The sequence below is a fragment of the Amphiura filiformis genome, chromosome 13 (assembly GCF_039555335.1).
Source record: "Amphiura filiformis chromosome 13, Afil_fr2py, whole genome shotgun sequence".
Classification (NCBI taxonomy): domain Eukaryota; kingdom Metazoa; phylum Echinodermata; class Ophiuroidea; order Amphilepidida; family Amphiuridae; genus Amphiura; species Amphiura filiformis.
The window spans coordinates 23,874,023-23,893,557 of record NC_092640.1 but is presented as its reverse complement, the minus strand read 5'-3'; the positions used below and the strand labels follow the sequence as shown (position 1 = coordinate 23,893,557).

General features: G+C 37.8%; 1 protein-coding gene across 1 annotated transcript in view; it reads right to left on the bottom strand.

Annotated features, from left to right (window-relative positions):
- Nucleotides 1-19,535, bottom strand: part of LOC140167513 (uncharacterized) — a 117,663-nt gene that overhangs the window by 92,837 nt on the left and 5,291 nt on the right. The window contains exons 7-15 of the mRNA XM_072190819.1: nt 18,817-19,101; nt 17,903-18,187; nt 17,370-17,654; nt 16,630-16,932; nt 15,517-15,768; nt 14,780-15,052; nt 13,782-14,033; nt 12,928-13,284; nt 11,925-12,179 (exon numbers count right to left, since the gene is read on the bottom strand). Of these exons, the coding sequence (XP_072046920.1) occupies nt 11,925-12,179; nt 12,928-13,284; nt 13,782-14,033; nt 14,780-15,052; nt 15,517-15,768; nt 16,630-16,932; nt 17,370-17,654; nt 17,903-18,187; nt 18,817-19,101 (2,547 nt within the window). The remainder of the gene's footprint in view (nt 1-11,924; nt 12,180-12,927; nt 13,285-13,781; nt 14,034-14,779; nt 15,053-15,516; nt 15,769-16,629; nt 16,933-17,369; nt 17,655-17,902; nt 18,188-18,816; nt 19,102-19,535) is intronic.

The following is a 19,535-nucleotide window of genomic DNA, read 5'->3' as shown; positions in this document are numbered from 1 at the left end:
ATCTTGGGACTTGGTAATTCTTCTATGGTTACTTCAGAAGGTATTTCAATTTCCATTCCGGTGATATCACGAACTACTTCAGTAGGTAATTCTTCAATTTCTTGCTGAACTGCTCTAACTATTGTGACTTTACGTTTTGTCACTGTAGTGACTTCTTGTTCAACCAGTTCTGAAGGCAAATCTTGAATTTCTAACTGAATTGGTTTTACTTGTCTGTCTAGGATTTCTGTTGGTACATCTTTTGGTTTTACTTCTGTTATAAAGGAAATAACAAAAGCACCATTGCATCACAATGCTAATATAACAATCTATTTCAATGTCCGTTCAAAACATGCATTGCTTCGTTGACTTCTTCACACTTAAACTTGACTCTAGGTATTATATCTGTAACAAAGCTTTTTTTCATATTTGTAAACAGCAGCATCCTCATTCCTCAATTTTCTCCTGAACTGCCCGCACGACTGTGACAGTCCGTTTTGTCACTGTAGTTACTTCCGGTTCAAGCAGTTCTGAAGGCAAATCTTGAATTTCTAACTGAATTGGTATGTCTTGTTTCTAGGATTTCTGTTGGTACCCTTTTGGTTTTACTTCTGTTATAAAAGGAAATATCATACCATATTTTAATCCAATTCTAAATAAAAAATATCGATCAGCTTCATATTGCAGTAATTTAACATAGACTATAACAAAAGCACCATTGCATCACAATGCTAATTTAATCATTTCAAGTTCAAAACATGCATTTACTTCGTTGACTTCTTCACTTAAAGCTTGACTCCAGTTATTATTCAACAGAAACTTTTCATGAATCATGCAATAAATTCAGTGCATCCAAACCCTCAAATAAGAAATGTTCTATAACTTTGAAAACAGCAGAAAATGACAAGAATTTTTCAGGCAGCCATCAATTATTTGTACAAAAATTAATACCAGCAAGTTCAAAATTCGACTTCAAAGATTGAAAATTCATTGCACGTGCACTTGCACCTGTGCCTTAATATGAACTGATTCATGGCCGTGCGATAAAATTTTAGCAATTCCGATTTTTAAAGATTTGCGAAATCTTAAATGACAAAGCAAATACGGCTCATCAAGCAAAATGGCAATTTGTCATGCCGTGCAGCTGTACCTTCTTCAGGAACCTTGAATGTCATAGTAACAGTTGGCTTTGTAGTCTCATACAGAGCAAGCTGTGCTGTAGATGTAGCATAGGTTGGTAGTGGCTCGACTTCCTCTTCAGGTATTTCTTCAGGCTTTACCACTTCTGTTGTACTTGTTTTGGTGTCAATCACTTTCTCAAATACAATTTCAAAGTCTTCAGGAGCCTCCCATGGAGAAGTTGGCTTCTTAGCTTTAGGAGCGCTGACAGGAGCAGGTTTGACAGGTTCTGGTACCAGTTCACTTGGTTTATCTGGTTGTACAACTACCTCTTCAGGTACGGGCATAGAATCGTCAAAGACAAGTTCTACAATCGATTCTTCAGTTGGGATTTCTTCAACTTGTACTTGTGTAGATTCAACAACCCTTCTTGTTCGTTGAACTTCGACTGTGACATCTTCTTGGGGAAGTTCTTCCATTTCCAGATGGATAGGCGTGATTAATCTTTCAATTTCTTCAGGTTTCCTCTCTGGAGACGTTGGCTTCTTAGCTATAGGTGCCACCGTGACAGTTTCAGTAATTACTTCTGGGGCTGGCATCTTGGAACTTGGTAACTCTTCTATGGTTACTTCAGAAGGTATTTCAAATTCTATACCAGCAATATCAAGAACTATTTCAGTAGGTACTTCCTCAATTTCCTCCTGAACTGCACGCACGACTGTGACAGTCCGTTTTGTCACTGTAGTTACTTCCGGTTCAAGCAGTTCTGTTGGTAAATCTTGGATTTCTAACTGAATTGGTGTTACTTGTCTTTCTAGGATTTCTGTTGGTACATCTTTTGGTTTTACTTCTGTTACAAAAAGAAATATCATACCATATTTTTACTCATTTCTTAATAAAAGAAAATATCGATCATTGAAAGTAAAAAAGAGGATTTGCATTCAAACGCTAGCGTGTATCTCAATGGCAGCATATTGCAGTAATTTAACATAGACTATAACAAAAGCACCATTGCATCACAATGCTAATATAACAATCTATTTCAATGTCCGTTTAAAGCATGCATTCCTTCGTTGACTCCTTCACACTTAAACTTGACTCTAGGTATTATATCTGTAACAAATCAACAAAGCCTTTTTGTATTTTGTAAATAGCAGCATCCTCAACCAGAAACTTTTCATGAATCATGCAATAAATTCCGCGCATCCAAACCCTCATATGTGAAATTTTCTATAACCTTGAAAACAGCAGAAAATGACAAGAAAGTTTCAGGCAGCCATCAATTATTTGTACAAAAAATTTGTACCAGTAAGTTCAAAATTCGACTTCAAAGATTCAAAATTCATTGCACGTGCACTTGCACCTGTGCCTTAATATGAACTTATTCGTGACCATGCGATAACATTTTAGCAATTCCGATTTTTAAAGATTTGCGAAACCTTAAATGACAAAGCAAATACGGCTCATCAAGCAAAATGGCAATTTGTCATGCCGTGCAGTTGCAGCTGTACCTTCTTTATCTTCTTCAGGAACCTTGAATGTCATAGTAACAGTTGGCTTTGTAGTCTCATACAGAGCAAGTTGTGCAGTAGATGTAGCATAGGTTGGTAGTGGCTCGACTTCCTCTTCAGGTGTTTCCTCAGGCTTCACCACTTCTGTTGTACTTGTTTTGGTGTCAATCACCTTCTCAAATACAATTTCGAAGTCCTCAGGCGCTTCCCATGGAGAAGTTGGCTTCTTAGCTTTAGGAGCGCTGACAGGAGCAGGTTTGACAGGTTCTGGTACCGGTTCACTTGGTTTCTCTGGTTCTACAACTACCTCTTCAGGTATGGGCATAGAATCGTCAAAGACAAGTTCTACAATCGATTCTTCAGTTGGGATTTCTTCGACTTGTACTTGTGTAGATTCAACAACCCTTCTTGTTCGTTGAACTTCGACTGTGACATCCTCTTGGGGAAGTTCTTCCATTTCCAGATGGATAGGCGTGATAAATCTTTCAATTTCTTCAGGTTTCCTCTCTGGAGACGTTGGCTTCTTAGCTTTAGGTGCCACCGTGACAGTTTCAGTAATTACTTCTGGGGCTGGCATCTTGGAACTTGGTAACTCTTCTATGGTTACTTCAGAAGGTATTTCAAATTCTATACCAGCAATATCAAGAACTATTTCAGTAGGTACTTCCTCAATTTTCTCCTGAACTGCCCGCACGACTGTGACAGTCCGTTTTGTCACTGTAGTTACTTCCGGTTCAAGCAGTTCTGTTGGTAAATCTTGGATTTCTAACTGAATTGGTGTTACTTGTCTTTCTAGGATTTCTGTTGGTACATCTGTTGGTTTTACTTCTGTTACAAAAGGAAATATCATACCATATTTTAACTCATTTCTTACTAAAAGAAAATATCGATCATTGAAAGTAAAAAAGAGGATTTGCATTCAAACGCTAGCGTGTATCTCAATGACAGCATATTGCAATAATTTAACATAGCCTATTACAAAAACACTATTGCATCACAATATAACAATCTATTTCAACGCCCGTTCAAAGCATGCATTGCTTCGTTGACTCCTTCACACTTAAACTTGACTCCAGTTATTATATCTGTAACAAATCAACAACGCTTTTTCATAAATATCTTCAACCAGAAATTTTTCATGAATCATGCGATAAATTCAGTGCATCCAGACCATCATATGTGAAATTTTCTATAGCCTTGAAAACAGGCAGCCAACAATTATTTGCACAAAAAATTAGTACCAGGCAAGTTCAAATTTGACTTCAAAGATTTAAAATTCATTGCACTATGCCGTGCAGTTGCACCTGTGCCTTAATATGAACATATTCGTGACCATGCGATAAAATTTTGGCAATTCCGATTTTTAAAGATTTGCGAAACCTTAAATGACAAAGCAAATACGATTCATCAAGCAAAATGGCAATTTGTCATGCCGTGCAGTTGCACCTGTACCTTCTTTATCTTCTTCAGGAACCTTGAATGTCATAGTAACAGTTGGCTTTGTAGTCTCATACAGAGCAAGCTGTGCTGTAGATGTAGCATAGGTTGGTAGTGGCTCGACTTTCTCTTCAGGTATTTCTTCAGGCTTTACCACTTCTGTTGTACTTGTTTTGGTATCAATCACCTTCTCAAATACAATTTCGAAGTCCTCAGGAGCTTCCCATGGAGAAGTTGGCTTCTTAGCTTTAGAAGCGCTGACAGGAGCAGGTTTGACAGGTTCTGGTACCGGTTCACTTGGTTTCTCTGGTTCTACAACTACCTCTTCAGGTACGGGCATAGAATCGTCAAAGACAAGTTCTACAATCGATTCTTCAGTTGGGATTTCTTCGACTTGTACGTGTGTAGATTCAACAACCCTTCTTGTTCGTTGAACTTCGACTGTGACATCCTCTTGGGGAAGTTCTTCCATTTCCAGATGGATAGGCGTGATAAATCTTTCAATTTCTTCAGGTTTCCTCTCTGTTGTGTACAACAGATAGTAAAATTTCATTTTAATAATAACGGTCGAAGGCACGATGCACATACAGAAAACAATATACTTAGTCCTGAATTCTCGGGATGATGTTTTACATTATCTATCAAAATTGAAAATAGCATATAATTGTTTTTTATTTTCGCATGCGTTGTTACGATATATTAGTGTTAAATGCTTGCAAAAAGCATTGCAATGAAGCTTTGATGTTGGGTAAACATTCTTCCAAACAAACATCTTACCTGCATATTTTTGTTAAAGAAAAGACAAGTAGTTATCAATATCAAAATGACATTTTTGACTTAAAACGTAATCAATCACCAATGATTGTGCAATGCACAAAAGGTCATGTCCAATTCACACTAGGACTTTGAGGCTATCAGGCATCTGTACTACAAGTTGCAATTTACCTTTTTGGTAAATCCCATAATTCCTTGCGGTTTATAGGCACGATATGTCGTCATTTGTCGTCACGCTACTTGCAATGCGCAGTAACGATGTAAGCTAAACGATGTGCGCATCGGCGTGACGTCAAATGACGACATCTGGGGTCGAACTGTAAGGAATTACGTGATTTACCAACATGGTCAGTTGATGCTTTCAATGTCTACTTTAGCACACTAAGAGAGTGTTTCTATATTATTCATGCAGTGGCGCTGAAGTTTGCTGGTTTCATGTTGGTGGGCAAGATAATAAATACTACTTTAAAGTTCATACACGTAGGAATAGGAGCGAGCTGAAGGGTAAGCAGGGATTATTCTAGCGACTCCTCTTGTCTACATTTTGTCAAACGAAGCTAGGCTTGATATTGTACCGGATGGATATGCAGTCAAAATAGATCACTGCGTGGAACATTCAATACGACCAGGCTTTCCACATTTGAAAGAAACCTTTCATGCTTTTCCATGCCGTACCATTTGGTTGCAACGAGTCCATTACTACGTAAAGAGGCACGATTGGATTTTGCGAAGAAAGCGATGCATTTTCCAGGGTAACATTCAATGCTCAAATCATTACGATTTTCAACCTCTAAAATGCGACAGGTCACACTTTCATGCTGTACCGGCTGAATTAAATCGCAGGGAGTCTACTCGGGAGTCTACAATGCAGACCATATCGTTTTGTCAACCTGCAAAACTGCATGGCTCATGCAATTTGTTGGTGCCGATTGGTATCAGATTTGTGTACCTTCTTCGGGTTGAACAGAATCTGGCACCGCGATCTTCATCCTAATGATTGGTTTTTGTTCGTCATCGAAGAGGAGTTCTGCTGTAGCTTTCTCAGTCTCTTCTGTAGTGTCAATAGTAATTTCTGACACTTCTGTTGGTTTGATTTCCCTAGTTGTGTCATCTCTGTAAAGCTCCTTGGGCTTCTCAATGTCAAATTCCTCAGTCACAACATCGAAATCTTGTAATTCTTCAACCTCAGAAGGCTTAAACGCCGCGAAGAACATTGGCATTTCAGGGGACTCACGACCTGTTGTAATTTGTAAACCAAAAGCAGTTTGAAGCAGAATGGCCTATTTAAATTTTTCACATTACTGTGTCAGTATATCCGGTTGCACATATGAGGGATTCCATACATGACAATCCCTTCTGTCGTCTTATTTTTCTGACCTACATAAACACATGCTATTGAGAGGCAAATACGTCTCAATTCAAAACATCAACAAATTATTACTTTTATTGTCTCAAAATGTCTGATATTATTTGAATATTTAAATATCTGAACATGCCTGTTCAACAGCGAAATTCCATGCTTTGAGCCATGCCAATAATACAAAGCAAACATCATCTACCTTCAACAGTACTTGGGACTTCAATCATCATCGTCACTTGAGGGCGTGGTTCCTCATCAAATTCTGGGGCAACGACATCTTTTCAGGAAGTTTAGGTTGTTCTGACACAGAAACGTCTTCTTCTGGTTTAGCAGTTTCTGGTCTTGCAGTTTCGATTTCTTCTGCTGTATAGGGTTGCCTAATGATGTCAAATTCTTCAGTGACTATTTCGAAGTCTTCAAGTGTCCGGATTTTAGGATACATGACTTCAGGAAGATCCTCTGTTCGGAACGCTCCAAAGAACATTGATGGCGGAGAGCCGTTTCTGTCTGCAGTTGTAATAATTCAATATGTTGTCCACATAAAACCAGATGTATTACCAGCTTACACTGGTAGATTACTTTATGTCATGCAAGCACGCAATATCAGCTATTTATCACCGACGTCGCAATTGGTATTAAAGATTGTATAATTATCCTGGAAATCTTATATTATGCCAAACTTGATATACGAATTATTATTATGATTATAATTATGATTATCATTATTCTTATTTTTCCCCTTTTCATTCAACACATGCGATCTTTAATGTACCTAGAGGTTGTTCTGGTTCTGGAGCTGTAACTGTTGGCTTTTTCTCCGTTGGAATTTTAAACTGGATAATGCCCTTTTCTGGCGCAGGCGCCTCCTTTATTTCGACTGTGATCTCTTTAGGTTTTTCTGGCTTTCCTTCTTCAACGGTTACTTCTTCTACTTCTGTAACCTCTTCAGTAGTGATTTCTACGGTTTCTACAGTTTCAACAGTCGGTTTATCAAACTCTGGTTTCTCCTCTGTAGGTCTAAATGCTCCGAAGAACATTGGTTGAGGTGATACTCCATTTTCTGAATTAGAGGATACAATTGATCAGGAGTTATCTTGCTTTTATGATTCATTCCATGCTGAATATTACATAGTGTCCATTCCAAAGTCCTGGTGAAGCGGTTTATTATGCTGAAAAACATGCTGTTGCTGACAAATCAGAGCGGTGGTTGCCGTCTCAAAAGGAACGTGAGTGCGGAAAATAACACTTTGTACCAGTAACAATCTTTTCAGTGACTTAAGCATTTCAAACAAAAAACAACATGCTCCAAAGCATTTTTAAATCAACCCTTCAGCAAATGCGAAACTTGCAATTCATAAAAAATTCGTTTGCATAAACACCCTCGATTACTCGAGCACCGGGAAATAGAATACACCTCATGTTGCATCAAAAAAAGACAAGTTTTAAGAGCAAAAATAACAAAGCGGGAGATGAAATAGGAAGTAGCATTCGGGATGTTATTAGGTATAAGGAAGCATACAAGTAGCATGAAAACAAATCATGTTATATGGCATGATATACGAGTCTTGACTTTCGCAATCTGTAAAAAAAGGTGTCAGCCATGGTAAATTGGATTTTTCCTTGTGAGAACATTCCCTGATGCTTTCCTTATGATTGACCACAAGCCATGCGGAAACAGGTCCATAATTCGATCTGCTTATCTAATATGGTCTGTTTTTAAACTATCCAAAGCAGGCTGGACCATGCGACATCAAGATTGATCAAATATAATGAAAGACAGAGATAAAGACACATTTTCGCGTCTGACGTCATCTGTCAATTAAATTCGAGCACGGTTTGTTTACAAGTGTCGTGATGATGACTTGCTGAACGCGGCGGTATAACCGGGCGCCTTATTGTTAATTTTGCACCTTCAAACATGCAAACCATCTCAAAAGTTAGGTCTTTATAGCAGGAAACTTTCTTTCGCGAAGGCACCATGTCAACAATGCCTAGAAAAGCTACTTTTCGCCATTTGCTGCTATTCCTTTTCTCCGATCAGCACCAGATAGATCGGTCTTCCTTTTATGTGCTATTAACCTGTGTAAATCAATCAAGAATCGTAATTGACAGTGACATCAGACGCGATAAATTCTTTTTATCTCTGTCTTTAATTATACCTTCTTCAGGTTCTTGTGGAATTTCGATTTTCATTGATACTTGAGGTTTGGGCGCTTCAGGTTGGATTGGAAAGTGAATCTGAATCGGTTTAGTAGGCTTCGCTGGCTCCTCAACGGTAATCCCTTGAGTGAATTTTTCTGCTGCAGCTTCCAGCTCTTCTGGATATTCCCATTCGCAGTAGGCTTCCTCTGGTTTCAGGGGTTCTATGCGATATTAGTGTTAATAAAGCGAACAAAAATGATTGGTCAATTTTATATAAAGCTATTCGTGACGAGCAACACTATGCGAAACATTTTGTATAACGCATCTCAAGGCATGTGACTTATTATTAGATAATATTATTGATAACATAGTGAATGCATTTGATAAATAAGCCAAGTAAAATATTAAATACAATCGTGTTTTCGTTCCTTGCTGATATACCTTGAATTTTGAATAATATAATGCATAAAGTGAGTAAAACAGAAACTAGAAACACAAGACAAGATTAAAACATAATTTGTAATACTAGAACACCTGTGTGAAATATAAGCTTGAAATCACGATTGAATAACAGTTAGCGTTAAACATGACTTCAACTAGTCGTGCCCAAAATGTCGCGGTGACATGTTAGGAGTTGAGGTGATCCGTATTCCATTATAAACAACACCAGAAGACGTTGAAATTGTCGATGCTGACTCGCAAGGCTCCACCATTAGGTTATTTCTTTATCGCTGGGCTTGTTAAATGTTTTGATGTCCATGTTGTTATAATTGATATTGAATTCCACAGCAGTCTTCTAACCGGTAGCAGTTGTTGGCTCTTTTTCCAGGTGATGTTGTTTCGACGTTACGTAATCTCGTCCATGTTTGCATGTTGTATCTCATTGTTGCGGAGACAAGTACAATATGATGTTCAGTTTCGGTACGCCGTGATTTTTTTAAACCAAGACCAACTATTTTAGTATGGATGCATGAAGTGAACAATTAATAGCATCCAGTGAAGTCAATAATTAGTTAACAAATGCTTTACTTAATGAAGGTGCAAATTAAAGTGTAAAAAATGATCATCATTCCGATCCTATCCGTTTAATTATTAGTATTAGCAGTTGCTTTAAGTTAATGTAAATGCAAAAAGTTGCTTGAAAAGTAATAAGCTTCAGTGAAATTAACTTAATTATTAGTTTAAAAGTAAGTTTAACAGTTTAGAGCAGATTTCTTTGTTTATTGATATATGTGTTAATTCAAAATTAAATATAAAACAAATTTAATTAGAACATGATGCTAAGTACGGGCAATTATTTTAAAATGTAGAAAAGTTCAGTGTTGTCATAATGTTGAAGATGCAGGCAAAAATGGCATTCCAGTCGCAATTTCAATTCAAGCGGAAATCTCGAAATTGTGATGATGCGGGTCACTTGGGATACCATATTGAGGAAACAATTCGTTCTTGTTAAGGATATTAAACGGGATATTATATTCATACAAGTTCTCGACATTTTGTCATTTGTTGGAAAGTTATGAAGACGGAGGAATCATATCAGTTCAGTTTCTTGGGAGCACGCTGCATTCCGTACACGGGTTTGAAAAGTGGAACCAATCATACCTTCTTCTGATATTTCAAGAGCCAAAGTCACTTCTGGCAAATCTTTAGTCTTATCATGCTCCAACTGAATATCAGCAATTTCCAATGTTACTGGTGTATCGTCAATTTCCGATGTTACAGGGGTGCATTGCTCATCTGATGTTTCCTCAGTTATATAATGAATAGGACTTACTACAGTTTCAACTTTTTTCTTTTTCTTAACATGAGATACAGAAATGTCTTTTTCTTTCCCACGTCGTGGTTTAGGTTGTTCAATGACAATATCAAAATCATCTGGACCCTGACATGCTACTTCTGTTTCAGACATTTCTGATGCCTCTAATGTGTGGTATTCAGATGATGTATCTTCTGTTGTAGATATATCTTGACCAATACTTATCACAGTGTCCGATGTAACTGTTGATACTGATATTTCTATCGCTTGATCAGCCTGTAATTCATAGGTTTCAAATACAATTTCCAAGTCATCTGAAGCTCGCCATGGAATTCCTACTTGTTCTTGCTCTTCTTGTTCTATTTTATCAGACGATTCTTCTATTTGTTGCCCTTTATCTAAGGCACTTTCTGTTGTCTCGACTTCAGTTAGCTGTAATGGTTCTCCAGGAACCATTTCAACTGTTCCTTCACTTGATTCTTCCAGGTGGAGCGCGACATCTGATTTCTGTTCTTTTGTGGATGACGTCACCTCAACTCTTTCTGCCATTGTATCTGCTAACAATAACATTGTTATTAACTTAAGCTTAACATTGCATCCAAAAACGATAACCCATGCAATATATATTTGAGTAGACAATATTTACAGTGCATTTCATGCGTTGAATCTAAAATGGACCTGGTACAATGAATTGGGATTAGTTTGAACATAGAAAATGTAATAGAACTCTAGCATATTGAGTTTAAAGAATTCAGTTAAAGTAACAAAAAGCCAGCTTATGTTGGTTGCCAGCAACCATAATTACAACAAAACAAAAGTCAAAAACCAACAGAATAATGAATGAATAAAAATTGATTATTGCATTGTGCCTGATGCCTGTGTTGTTAATAACAAATCAAAGTCATAATTGCGAAACATCAGCAAGGCATTATATCTAACCTTCTGGCTTTCGTTCTTCAGGCACTTGAATTGCCATAGTAATTTCAGGCTTAGGTTTCTCTTCAAATTCAATTTCTAATGTTGTCACATCAGGTTTGGACACTTCTTCAGTTGGGACTTTCTCAATTGTCACTTCTTCAGTGACAACTTCTTCGGTAGTGACCTCCTTAACTTCTTCAAGTTTTTCAATTACGACCTCGAAATCATCGGGGCCTCTCCAGGGAATTAGTGGTTTTGGTATTTCAATTGGTTTTGGAGCTTCCTTGAGCTCAGGCTCAGGTTTAACTTCAACAACCACTTCTGTAGGGTAAAATTGATCGGTGGTGCTTTTTAACTTTTTAAATCATCCTGTTAGATGCTAACATACATTTTGCATGTAAATGATTGGTATGTATTTGTTGTGCTAACATAAAATTATCAGGTAGCCCATTGTAACTGTGGTTTCAATTCTTAAAATTAATTGATGTAAATACCTTTGAGCCATTTGGAAAAAAAATATGCAGAAGAGAATTACATTACAATATGTTCATATGTAACAACAAGATTTGGTTTCAAAACTTTAATCACTGGGTGTTTTGGTTACAGTCTTGGTATGCAATCGGACGTGGAATATTCGAAATACAATATGTCAACATGTTCACCTTTAATGTCTGTACGCTTAAGAATAATAACCTTTATACCCAACTTTGAGATCAAAGTCAGACATTGAGATCAAAGCCAGGCATTGAGATCAAAGCCAGGGTATGATGCCGTCTAAGCAACATGTCATGGCATACGCTCTTATTGCTAACTTTGGTGTTTTTTGTACCTATTCTCATGGCAGTCTGGAAACTGTCTGGGATTGCATGCCATTAACCATAAGAAACTGATGAGGAACGTGCAGGTGAAATAAACAGCGCTTAAATACCTTCTTCCGGTGTTGGCTCTTCGGGTGCTTCAAGAACCATTGTCACTGGTTCAAGCGGTTGTTCTTTCACTTTCATTTCCACGATGGTTTTTCCTTTAGTAGGCGCCTCTTCTTCTGTGACTTCAAATTGTTGTACACGTTCAAGTTCAGTGGTAGTCGTTTCAGTTGTTGGTATCTTTCTGGATTCAAGTGAGATCGTTACGGGCTCCGTTTCTCTTGGAATTTCTTCAATTTCAAGATGTACCGCTGTTGGTTCTGATGTATAAAGGATATCCACGTTTATTGATGTATTTGGTAAAAAAGTTCAAATCCCTTTTCATACCATGCAGGTAAAACATCATGCGATAGTATTTCATCCGTTTTTTTCTCATTTAACTGAAACACATGCTGCGTCTGTAAGACATGGTCCATAAACAACAAGATTGAAGAGACGGGTCTTGTCGAGTGTGTAGTTACAAAAAGGCAAGCATTGTGAGACCAGTATGTCTTTAGTTGTACAACTGGTAAATTGACATGCATCTCAGTAAACTTCAGCAAACCATACCGTTCTTACAGAAAAGTCATAATAATGTATGAAATTTAAGGATAATACTTCTGTCCATAAAACGATGCAAAGTGCAATCCATTATATAATAGTCATGCGCATACCCAGTAATTGAGAACACGTAACAACTGCTTTTCTTCACCTTGATAAAATAAGCACGCTTAGCATGCTTAAACCAAAAGACACCAAGAGATAAATCCATGCACTTGGTACGACGATTTACATTTACAAATCTTTACAAATCACACATAGCACAAGGGATTAAAATTAGTTTAAACACAAAAACTTTGGAAAAGAAAAGATCTTGGCATATCATAACCATACAATGCTTAAAACTAAATTTTGAGAACTTTGTTACACAAATAATCGATCAAACTTGATTATTGCATTCATCATTATGGCCGCGGTGTTAATGACAAATCTAAATCATAATTGCAAAGCACCGGTATCGTGTCTAACCTTCTGGTTTTCTTTCTTCAGGCACGTGAATTGCCATAGTGATTTCAGGCTTTGGTTGCTCTTCAAACACAAGTTCTAAAGTTGTCACATCAGGTTTGGGCACTTCTTCAGTTGGGGCTCTCTCAATTGTCACTTCTTCAGTTGGGGCTTTCTCAATCGTCACTTCTTCAGTGACAACTTCTTCGGTAGTGACCTCCTTAACTTCTTCAAGTTTTTCAATTACAACCTCGAAATCATCAGGGCCTCTCCAGGGAATTAGTGGTTTGGGTACTTCAATCGGTTTTGGAGCTTCTTTGACCTCAAGTTCAAGAGTGGGCAACTCTGTTGGTTTGGATGGCTTAACTTCAACAACCACTTCTGTTGGATGAAATTCACCATTGGTGCTTTTTAAGCTTTGCGGATTTTCCCATGCCATGCTAATTTACAATTTATTATGCCTAAAGAAAATTATCAAGTAATCTGTGGTTTTTAAACTTTTCAGATTTTCCTATGCCATAATTTACATCTTGGACGTAAATCGACTCACAATTACCTGTATTAATCTTATTTACCTAGTGATGTATGAATAATAACTTGACCTATGATTTATATTTGGAACAAGTACAATCTTTACCTGATGATCAAATCAGGAAAACTACGCTTTAGGATACATAACCTAACATTAAAACCTTATCAATGAAGACTAATTCTGGTCAATAACTTCAATTTCTGTAATAAAGTCGGGATGTAGAGTGACATGCTCGATGTAACATGCCATAGTACGATCTTTTGTCGCTAACTTGAGGTTGGAAACTGGTTGGGATCCATGCCAACATGCCCAACAACATGCAGTATGTATCAAAACACTTTTATACCTTCTGGTTTTGGCTCTTCGGGTGCCTCAAGAACCATTGTCACTGTCTCGCGTGGTTGTTCTTTCACTTTCATTTCCACGATGGTTTTTCCTTTAGTAGTCGCCTCTTCTTCTGTGACTTCAAATTGTTGTACACGTTCAAGTTCTGTGGTAGTCGTTTCAGTTGTTGGTATCTTTCTGGATTCAAGTGAGATTGTTACTGGCTCCGCTTCTCTTGGAATTTCTTCAATTTCAAGATGTACCGCGGTTGGTTCTGATATATAAAGGATATCCAAGTTTATTGTTTAAAAAAAAAAAACTTATAGAATCCTTTCCACTCCATGCAGGAGATAAAACACCATGCGATAATAAATGTTTTGTTTCTCATTTAACTAAAACCACATGATGCTCCTGTAACCCATGGTCGGTAAATAACAAGACAAAAGAGGAGATTATTGCCGAGTTTGAAGTTGCAAAAAGCCAAGCATGGTAATATTGTGTATTTTCATACAAGATTTCCTTACCAAACAGGTAAATTAACGTAAGTGCATCTAAGTAAACTTTAACAAACCAATTCATACCATTCTTACAGAGAAAAAATGACAAAGATGCAAAGGATGTAAGAGAAATCCAGAACAAGAACACAAAGTCTCCACGTGCATTATCCAGTAATCTGGAGAACGTAACACATATTTCATCATCTTAACAAAGAAAGCACTCTCAGTCTAAAAGAAACCACGTGAGGATACATTCATGCAGCCATTGCTTGCAATTTAAAATTAACAAAGGAAGAATAATTAAAATTAGTTTGAACACAAGCGAACGTAATTCAACCCTATAATAAAACGATTGAAGATTGGCATCAACCATAAGAAACAAAAAGGTATTATTGTCATACAGAACAGAAACAATTCATGAATAATAATCAAAATGCGATGATTGCGATGCATGTTGTGCCCGTGATGTTAATTAGATATATATATCACGATTCTGAAATACCAGCAAGACATCGTGTCTAACCTTCTGGTTTTCTTTCTTCAGGCACGTGAATTGCCATAGTAATTTCAGGCTTAGGTTTCTCTTCAAACACAAGTTCTAATGTGGTCACATCAGGTTTGGGCACTTCTTCAGTTGGGGCTCTCTCAATTGTCACTTCTTCAGTGACAACTTCTTCGGTAGTGACCTCCTTAACTTCTTCAAGTTTTTCAATTACTACCTCGAAATCATCAGGGCCTCTCCAGGGAATTAGTGGTTTTGGTACTTCAATTGGTTTTGGAGCTTCAGTAACCACTTCTGTAGGATGAAATGTATCATTGGTGCTTTTTAGGCTTTATTAGAATCCCCCATGCCATGTTAATTTAGATCTTGACGCAAATGGTTTACAATTTAGATATCTAAAGAAATTATCATGTAAACCTACTATGAGTTGGCCTACAGTTTATTGTGCAAGTACGATCTTAGATCAACATATTGGACCCGCTGCTCTAGCTTTATCAAATGGGAGGAAAATATTCAACAGTAACCAAAAGATTTTGTATCCATTTTGGACAACTACTGCCAAAGAATATCAAGTTCTTGTTACCGGCTTCGGTTGAATTGAAGTTGGGTCGCGTGATTTTGCAATTTTGAAGCAACATGCTATTGTACGCTCTTTTGTCGCTAATTTCGACAATTCAGTATCTTGAGGTTGGAAACGGTTTTGGATGCCATGCTAACGTGATCAACAACATGCAGGTGCGATTAACACACTTTAGTACCTTCTGGTTTTGCCTCTTCAGGTGCCTCAAGAACCATTGTCACTCTCTCAAGTGGTTGTTCTTTCACTTTCATTTCCACGATGGTTTTTCCTTTAGTAGGCGCCTCTTCTTCTCTGACTTCAAATTGTTGTACACGTTCAAGTTCTGTGGTAGTCGTTTCAGTTGTTGGTATCTTTCTGGATTCAAGTGTGATAGTAACTGGCTCCGTTTCTCTTGGAATTTCTTCGATTTCAAGATGTACCGCGGTTGGTTCTGATATATAAAGGATATCCACGTTTATTGATTTTAAAAGTTCTTTTCAAATGCTTTCCAAACCATGCAGGAGATAAAACACCATGCTATAATAAATCACCTGTTTTTATTTCTCATTTAACTAAACACACAGGATGCTCCTGTAACGCATGGCCGATAAGTAACAAGAAAGATGGATTGTTGCTAGTTTGTAGTTGCAAAAAACCATCCAAACAAAAGTTGCAAGATGCTTCTGCAGAGACGACACGGCAGAGACGACTACTCCCAGAATTAATGTATTGATAAGTGCAAAGGTAAGAACTATTTCTTTCTATTTAGGTGTCAAGATTTTCTACTGACCTTGTAAATCAAGAAAGTAATTTTTCATCACATTCAACAAAACAATCCATACAATCTAGCAGAAAAAGTTGCGTGATATTACATGCATTTCAAACATGGTGCCAGGAAGGACCAAAACGGTGACTTTATAGATCATCATGCGCATTACCCAGTTATTGTGTTTACCGACAACTGCGTGGCACATCATTAACTAGATAGAATTATCTCTCGGCGGAAACGATGGTGTATGATGAAAATTTTTATGTGTTATGTGTAATAAAGGCTTCACAAATACAAGTGATTTGAAGCGACATTTAAGGATCCACACCAAAGAGAAACCGTCATCAATTAGATAGAATTATCTCTCAGCGGAAACGATGGTGTATAGTGAAAATGTCATGCGTTACTCTTCACATTTTTGAGGAAGGGACATAAAAAAGTATGCATCCAAAACACATGCCTATCAAACAGAATGTCAACCTTTAAGCGTATTCAATAGTTCGATCCACATGCGCAATCACAAATCGGTTTCAACTACAGTACCTGTAGGCTGTTCCTCCACCTTGGTGACCTCTTTTGTAACCTGTATTGATGTCGTCGTGCGCTTAGTACCAACTTCACACACATATTCTCCAGCATCTTCAGGTTTGACGTCATGGAGGACAAGTGTACGTTTCTTCTCCTCACTAGTCATCTCATACTTGACGCCATCGTGCACAAGTTTGACTTCATCATGGTACCAAGTTGCCGGTGTAGTTTTATCCGGAACTTCGGCGACGATTTCAACCGTGCGAGATGGTTCCACCTCGAGTGGCTTGAATTCTTCAGCAGTTTCAAAGACGATTTCTGATTTAAAATATGTCAACAATTTGAACTTAGTGTGTTGTGTACCAATAAATATCAGCATGCGATAAAGGCATAAGGTGCTGACAAGAAAACCAAAACGTGCTTAAATATGTTAAATACGGAAAGCAAAAGTGTTTCTTGATGAGGTTCTTTTTCGGCAAAGCCAATGTTACTGTGCATGTACCCATTTGTTTACAAACCTATAAGCATCTAAATTATATGGTTTTAAAACTGTTAGATACAGTTTTCAGGCACAAGGATATAAAACTTTTGAAGAGGTACATTCATGCAACATAACATATAAAAAATCTAAGATATTGCACCATAATCGCTGCATAATCATAATTTCGATTCAAATAAATTTGATTGTGTGTCAAAGAAGATACCAACATGCCGGTATTGAAATACACATTCAGAATCAGTCTGTAATCGACTACCTTTTTCTTCAGGCTTGAGAACTTCAACCTTTGCTGTAGTGCGGCGTGGCCCGACTTCACAGACATAATCTCCAGCATCCTCAGGCTGGACGTCGTGAAGAACCAGGGTTCGCTTTTTCTCGATTGTAGTCATTTCGTATTTGACACCATCGTGCACAATTTTGACTTCATCGTGGTACCAAGTTGCTGGCGTAGTTTCATCAGGTACTTCACAAACGATTTCAATGGTGTGATGTGGTTTAACCTGGATAGGCTGGAACTCCTCGGGAGTCTCAAAGACCACTTCTACAGACACAAAATGAAACGATTCACTGAAATGCTCATTGACACTTCAAAGAGATCACCTAAAACTTTCATCATGCGTTTGTGTGATCTCTATAGGATGCTTGAACAATACGTCAAACGAGCTAAAATAAAAATTATGTTGGTACACTCTGACGAAATCATTTGAATATTTTGAATATGTCATCATGCTTATAAACAAGCAAATACATCCTGTTGGTACATTCTGAATATTTTGCTGGAAAGTCTACCTTTTTCCTCAGCTTTAAGAACTTCAACCTTCGCTGTAGTGCGGCGTGGTCCAACTTCACAGACATAGTCTCCGGCATCCTCAGGCTGGACGTCGTGAAGAACAAGGGTTCTCTTTTTCTCGACTGTAGTCATTTCGTATTTGACACCATCGTGCACAATTTTGACTTCGTCGTGGTACCAAGTTGCCGGGGTGGTAACATCGGGAACTTCACAGACTATTTCGATAGTGTGATGTGGCTTTACCTGGATGGGCTGGAACTCCTCGGGAGTCTCAAAGACCACTTCTATAGACACAAAACAAAATTAAACGACTCGCTGAAAAGCTTCTTGACATTTTTGAAGGAATCACTCAAGAATGTCATCATGCTCGTAATAATTGAACGATGTAAAACGTGATACATGCTAATAAATTCTTTTGGCATGCTGCATGCTACGCTGAATGCTATTTAATAGACTACCTTTTTCTTCAGGCTTAAGAACTTCCACCTTTGCTGAAAAGTGCGACGGGGTCCAACTTCACAAACATAATCTCCCGCATCCTCAGGCTGTACGTCGTGAAGAACAAGGGTTCTCTTTTTCTCGACTGTAGTCATTTCGTATTTGACACCATCGTGCACGATTTTGACTTCATCATGATACCAAGTTGCTGGCGTAGTTTCATCAGGAACTTCACAGACAATTTCAATCGTGTGATGTGGTTTAACCTGGATAGGCTTGAACTCCTCGGGAGTCTCAAAGACCACTTCTATAGACACAAAACAAAATTAAACGATACACTGAAGGGCATGTTGACACTTTGAAGGAATAACCCCAGAATTTCATCATGCTTATAAATTGATCGTTGTAAAACTTGAAACATGCTAATAAATGTGCATGCTGTAGGTACGCACTGAATGCTGTCTTAATAGACTACCTTTTTCCTCAGCTTTAAGAACTTCAACCTTTGCTGTAGTGCGGCGTGGCCCGACTTCACAGACATAGTCTCCGGCATCCTCAGGCTGGACGTCGTGAAGAACCAGGGTTCGCTTTTTCTCGACTGTAGTCATTTCGTATTTGACACCATCGTGTACGATTTTGACTTCATCATGATACCATGTTGCTGGTGTAGTTTCATCGGCAACTTCACAAACTATTTCAATCGTGTGATGTGGTTTAACCTGGATGGGCAGGAATTCCTTGGCAGTCTCAAAGACCACTTCTACAGACATAAAAAATGTTTGAGAGAATTTTGTCCATTAAGCAACTGCAATATCAAGCCAATTGATAAATTTCTTTCGGGATTTTAACGATACTTGGTTGCGGGATCAGGAGAAAAATACTGCTTTATATTTATCCGGTGATTACACTGTTTGCAAAAATTGCTATTAACATAAATGTATCATTAGAATAAAAATGTTTACTTCCAACAAGACCGCTACAATCTCATACTACAATCAATAGGCTCATTTTCATTCAGGTAAGCCATTCTTTTGAAGATAATGTTTGCACGGCAATACACAAAATGGCTTTGCATGCTTGGCTGCGGGATCAGGAGTGAAGTACTGCTATGTATTTATCCAATGATTGCACTGTGTGCAAAAATTGCTATTAACATAAATATATCATAAGAATAAATATGTTTCATTCCAACAA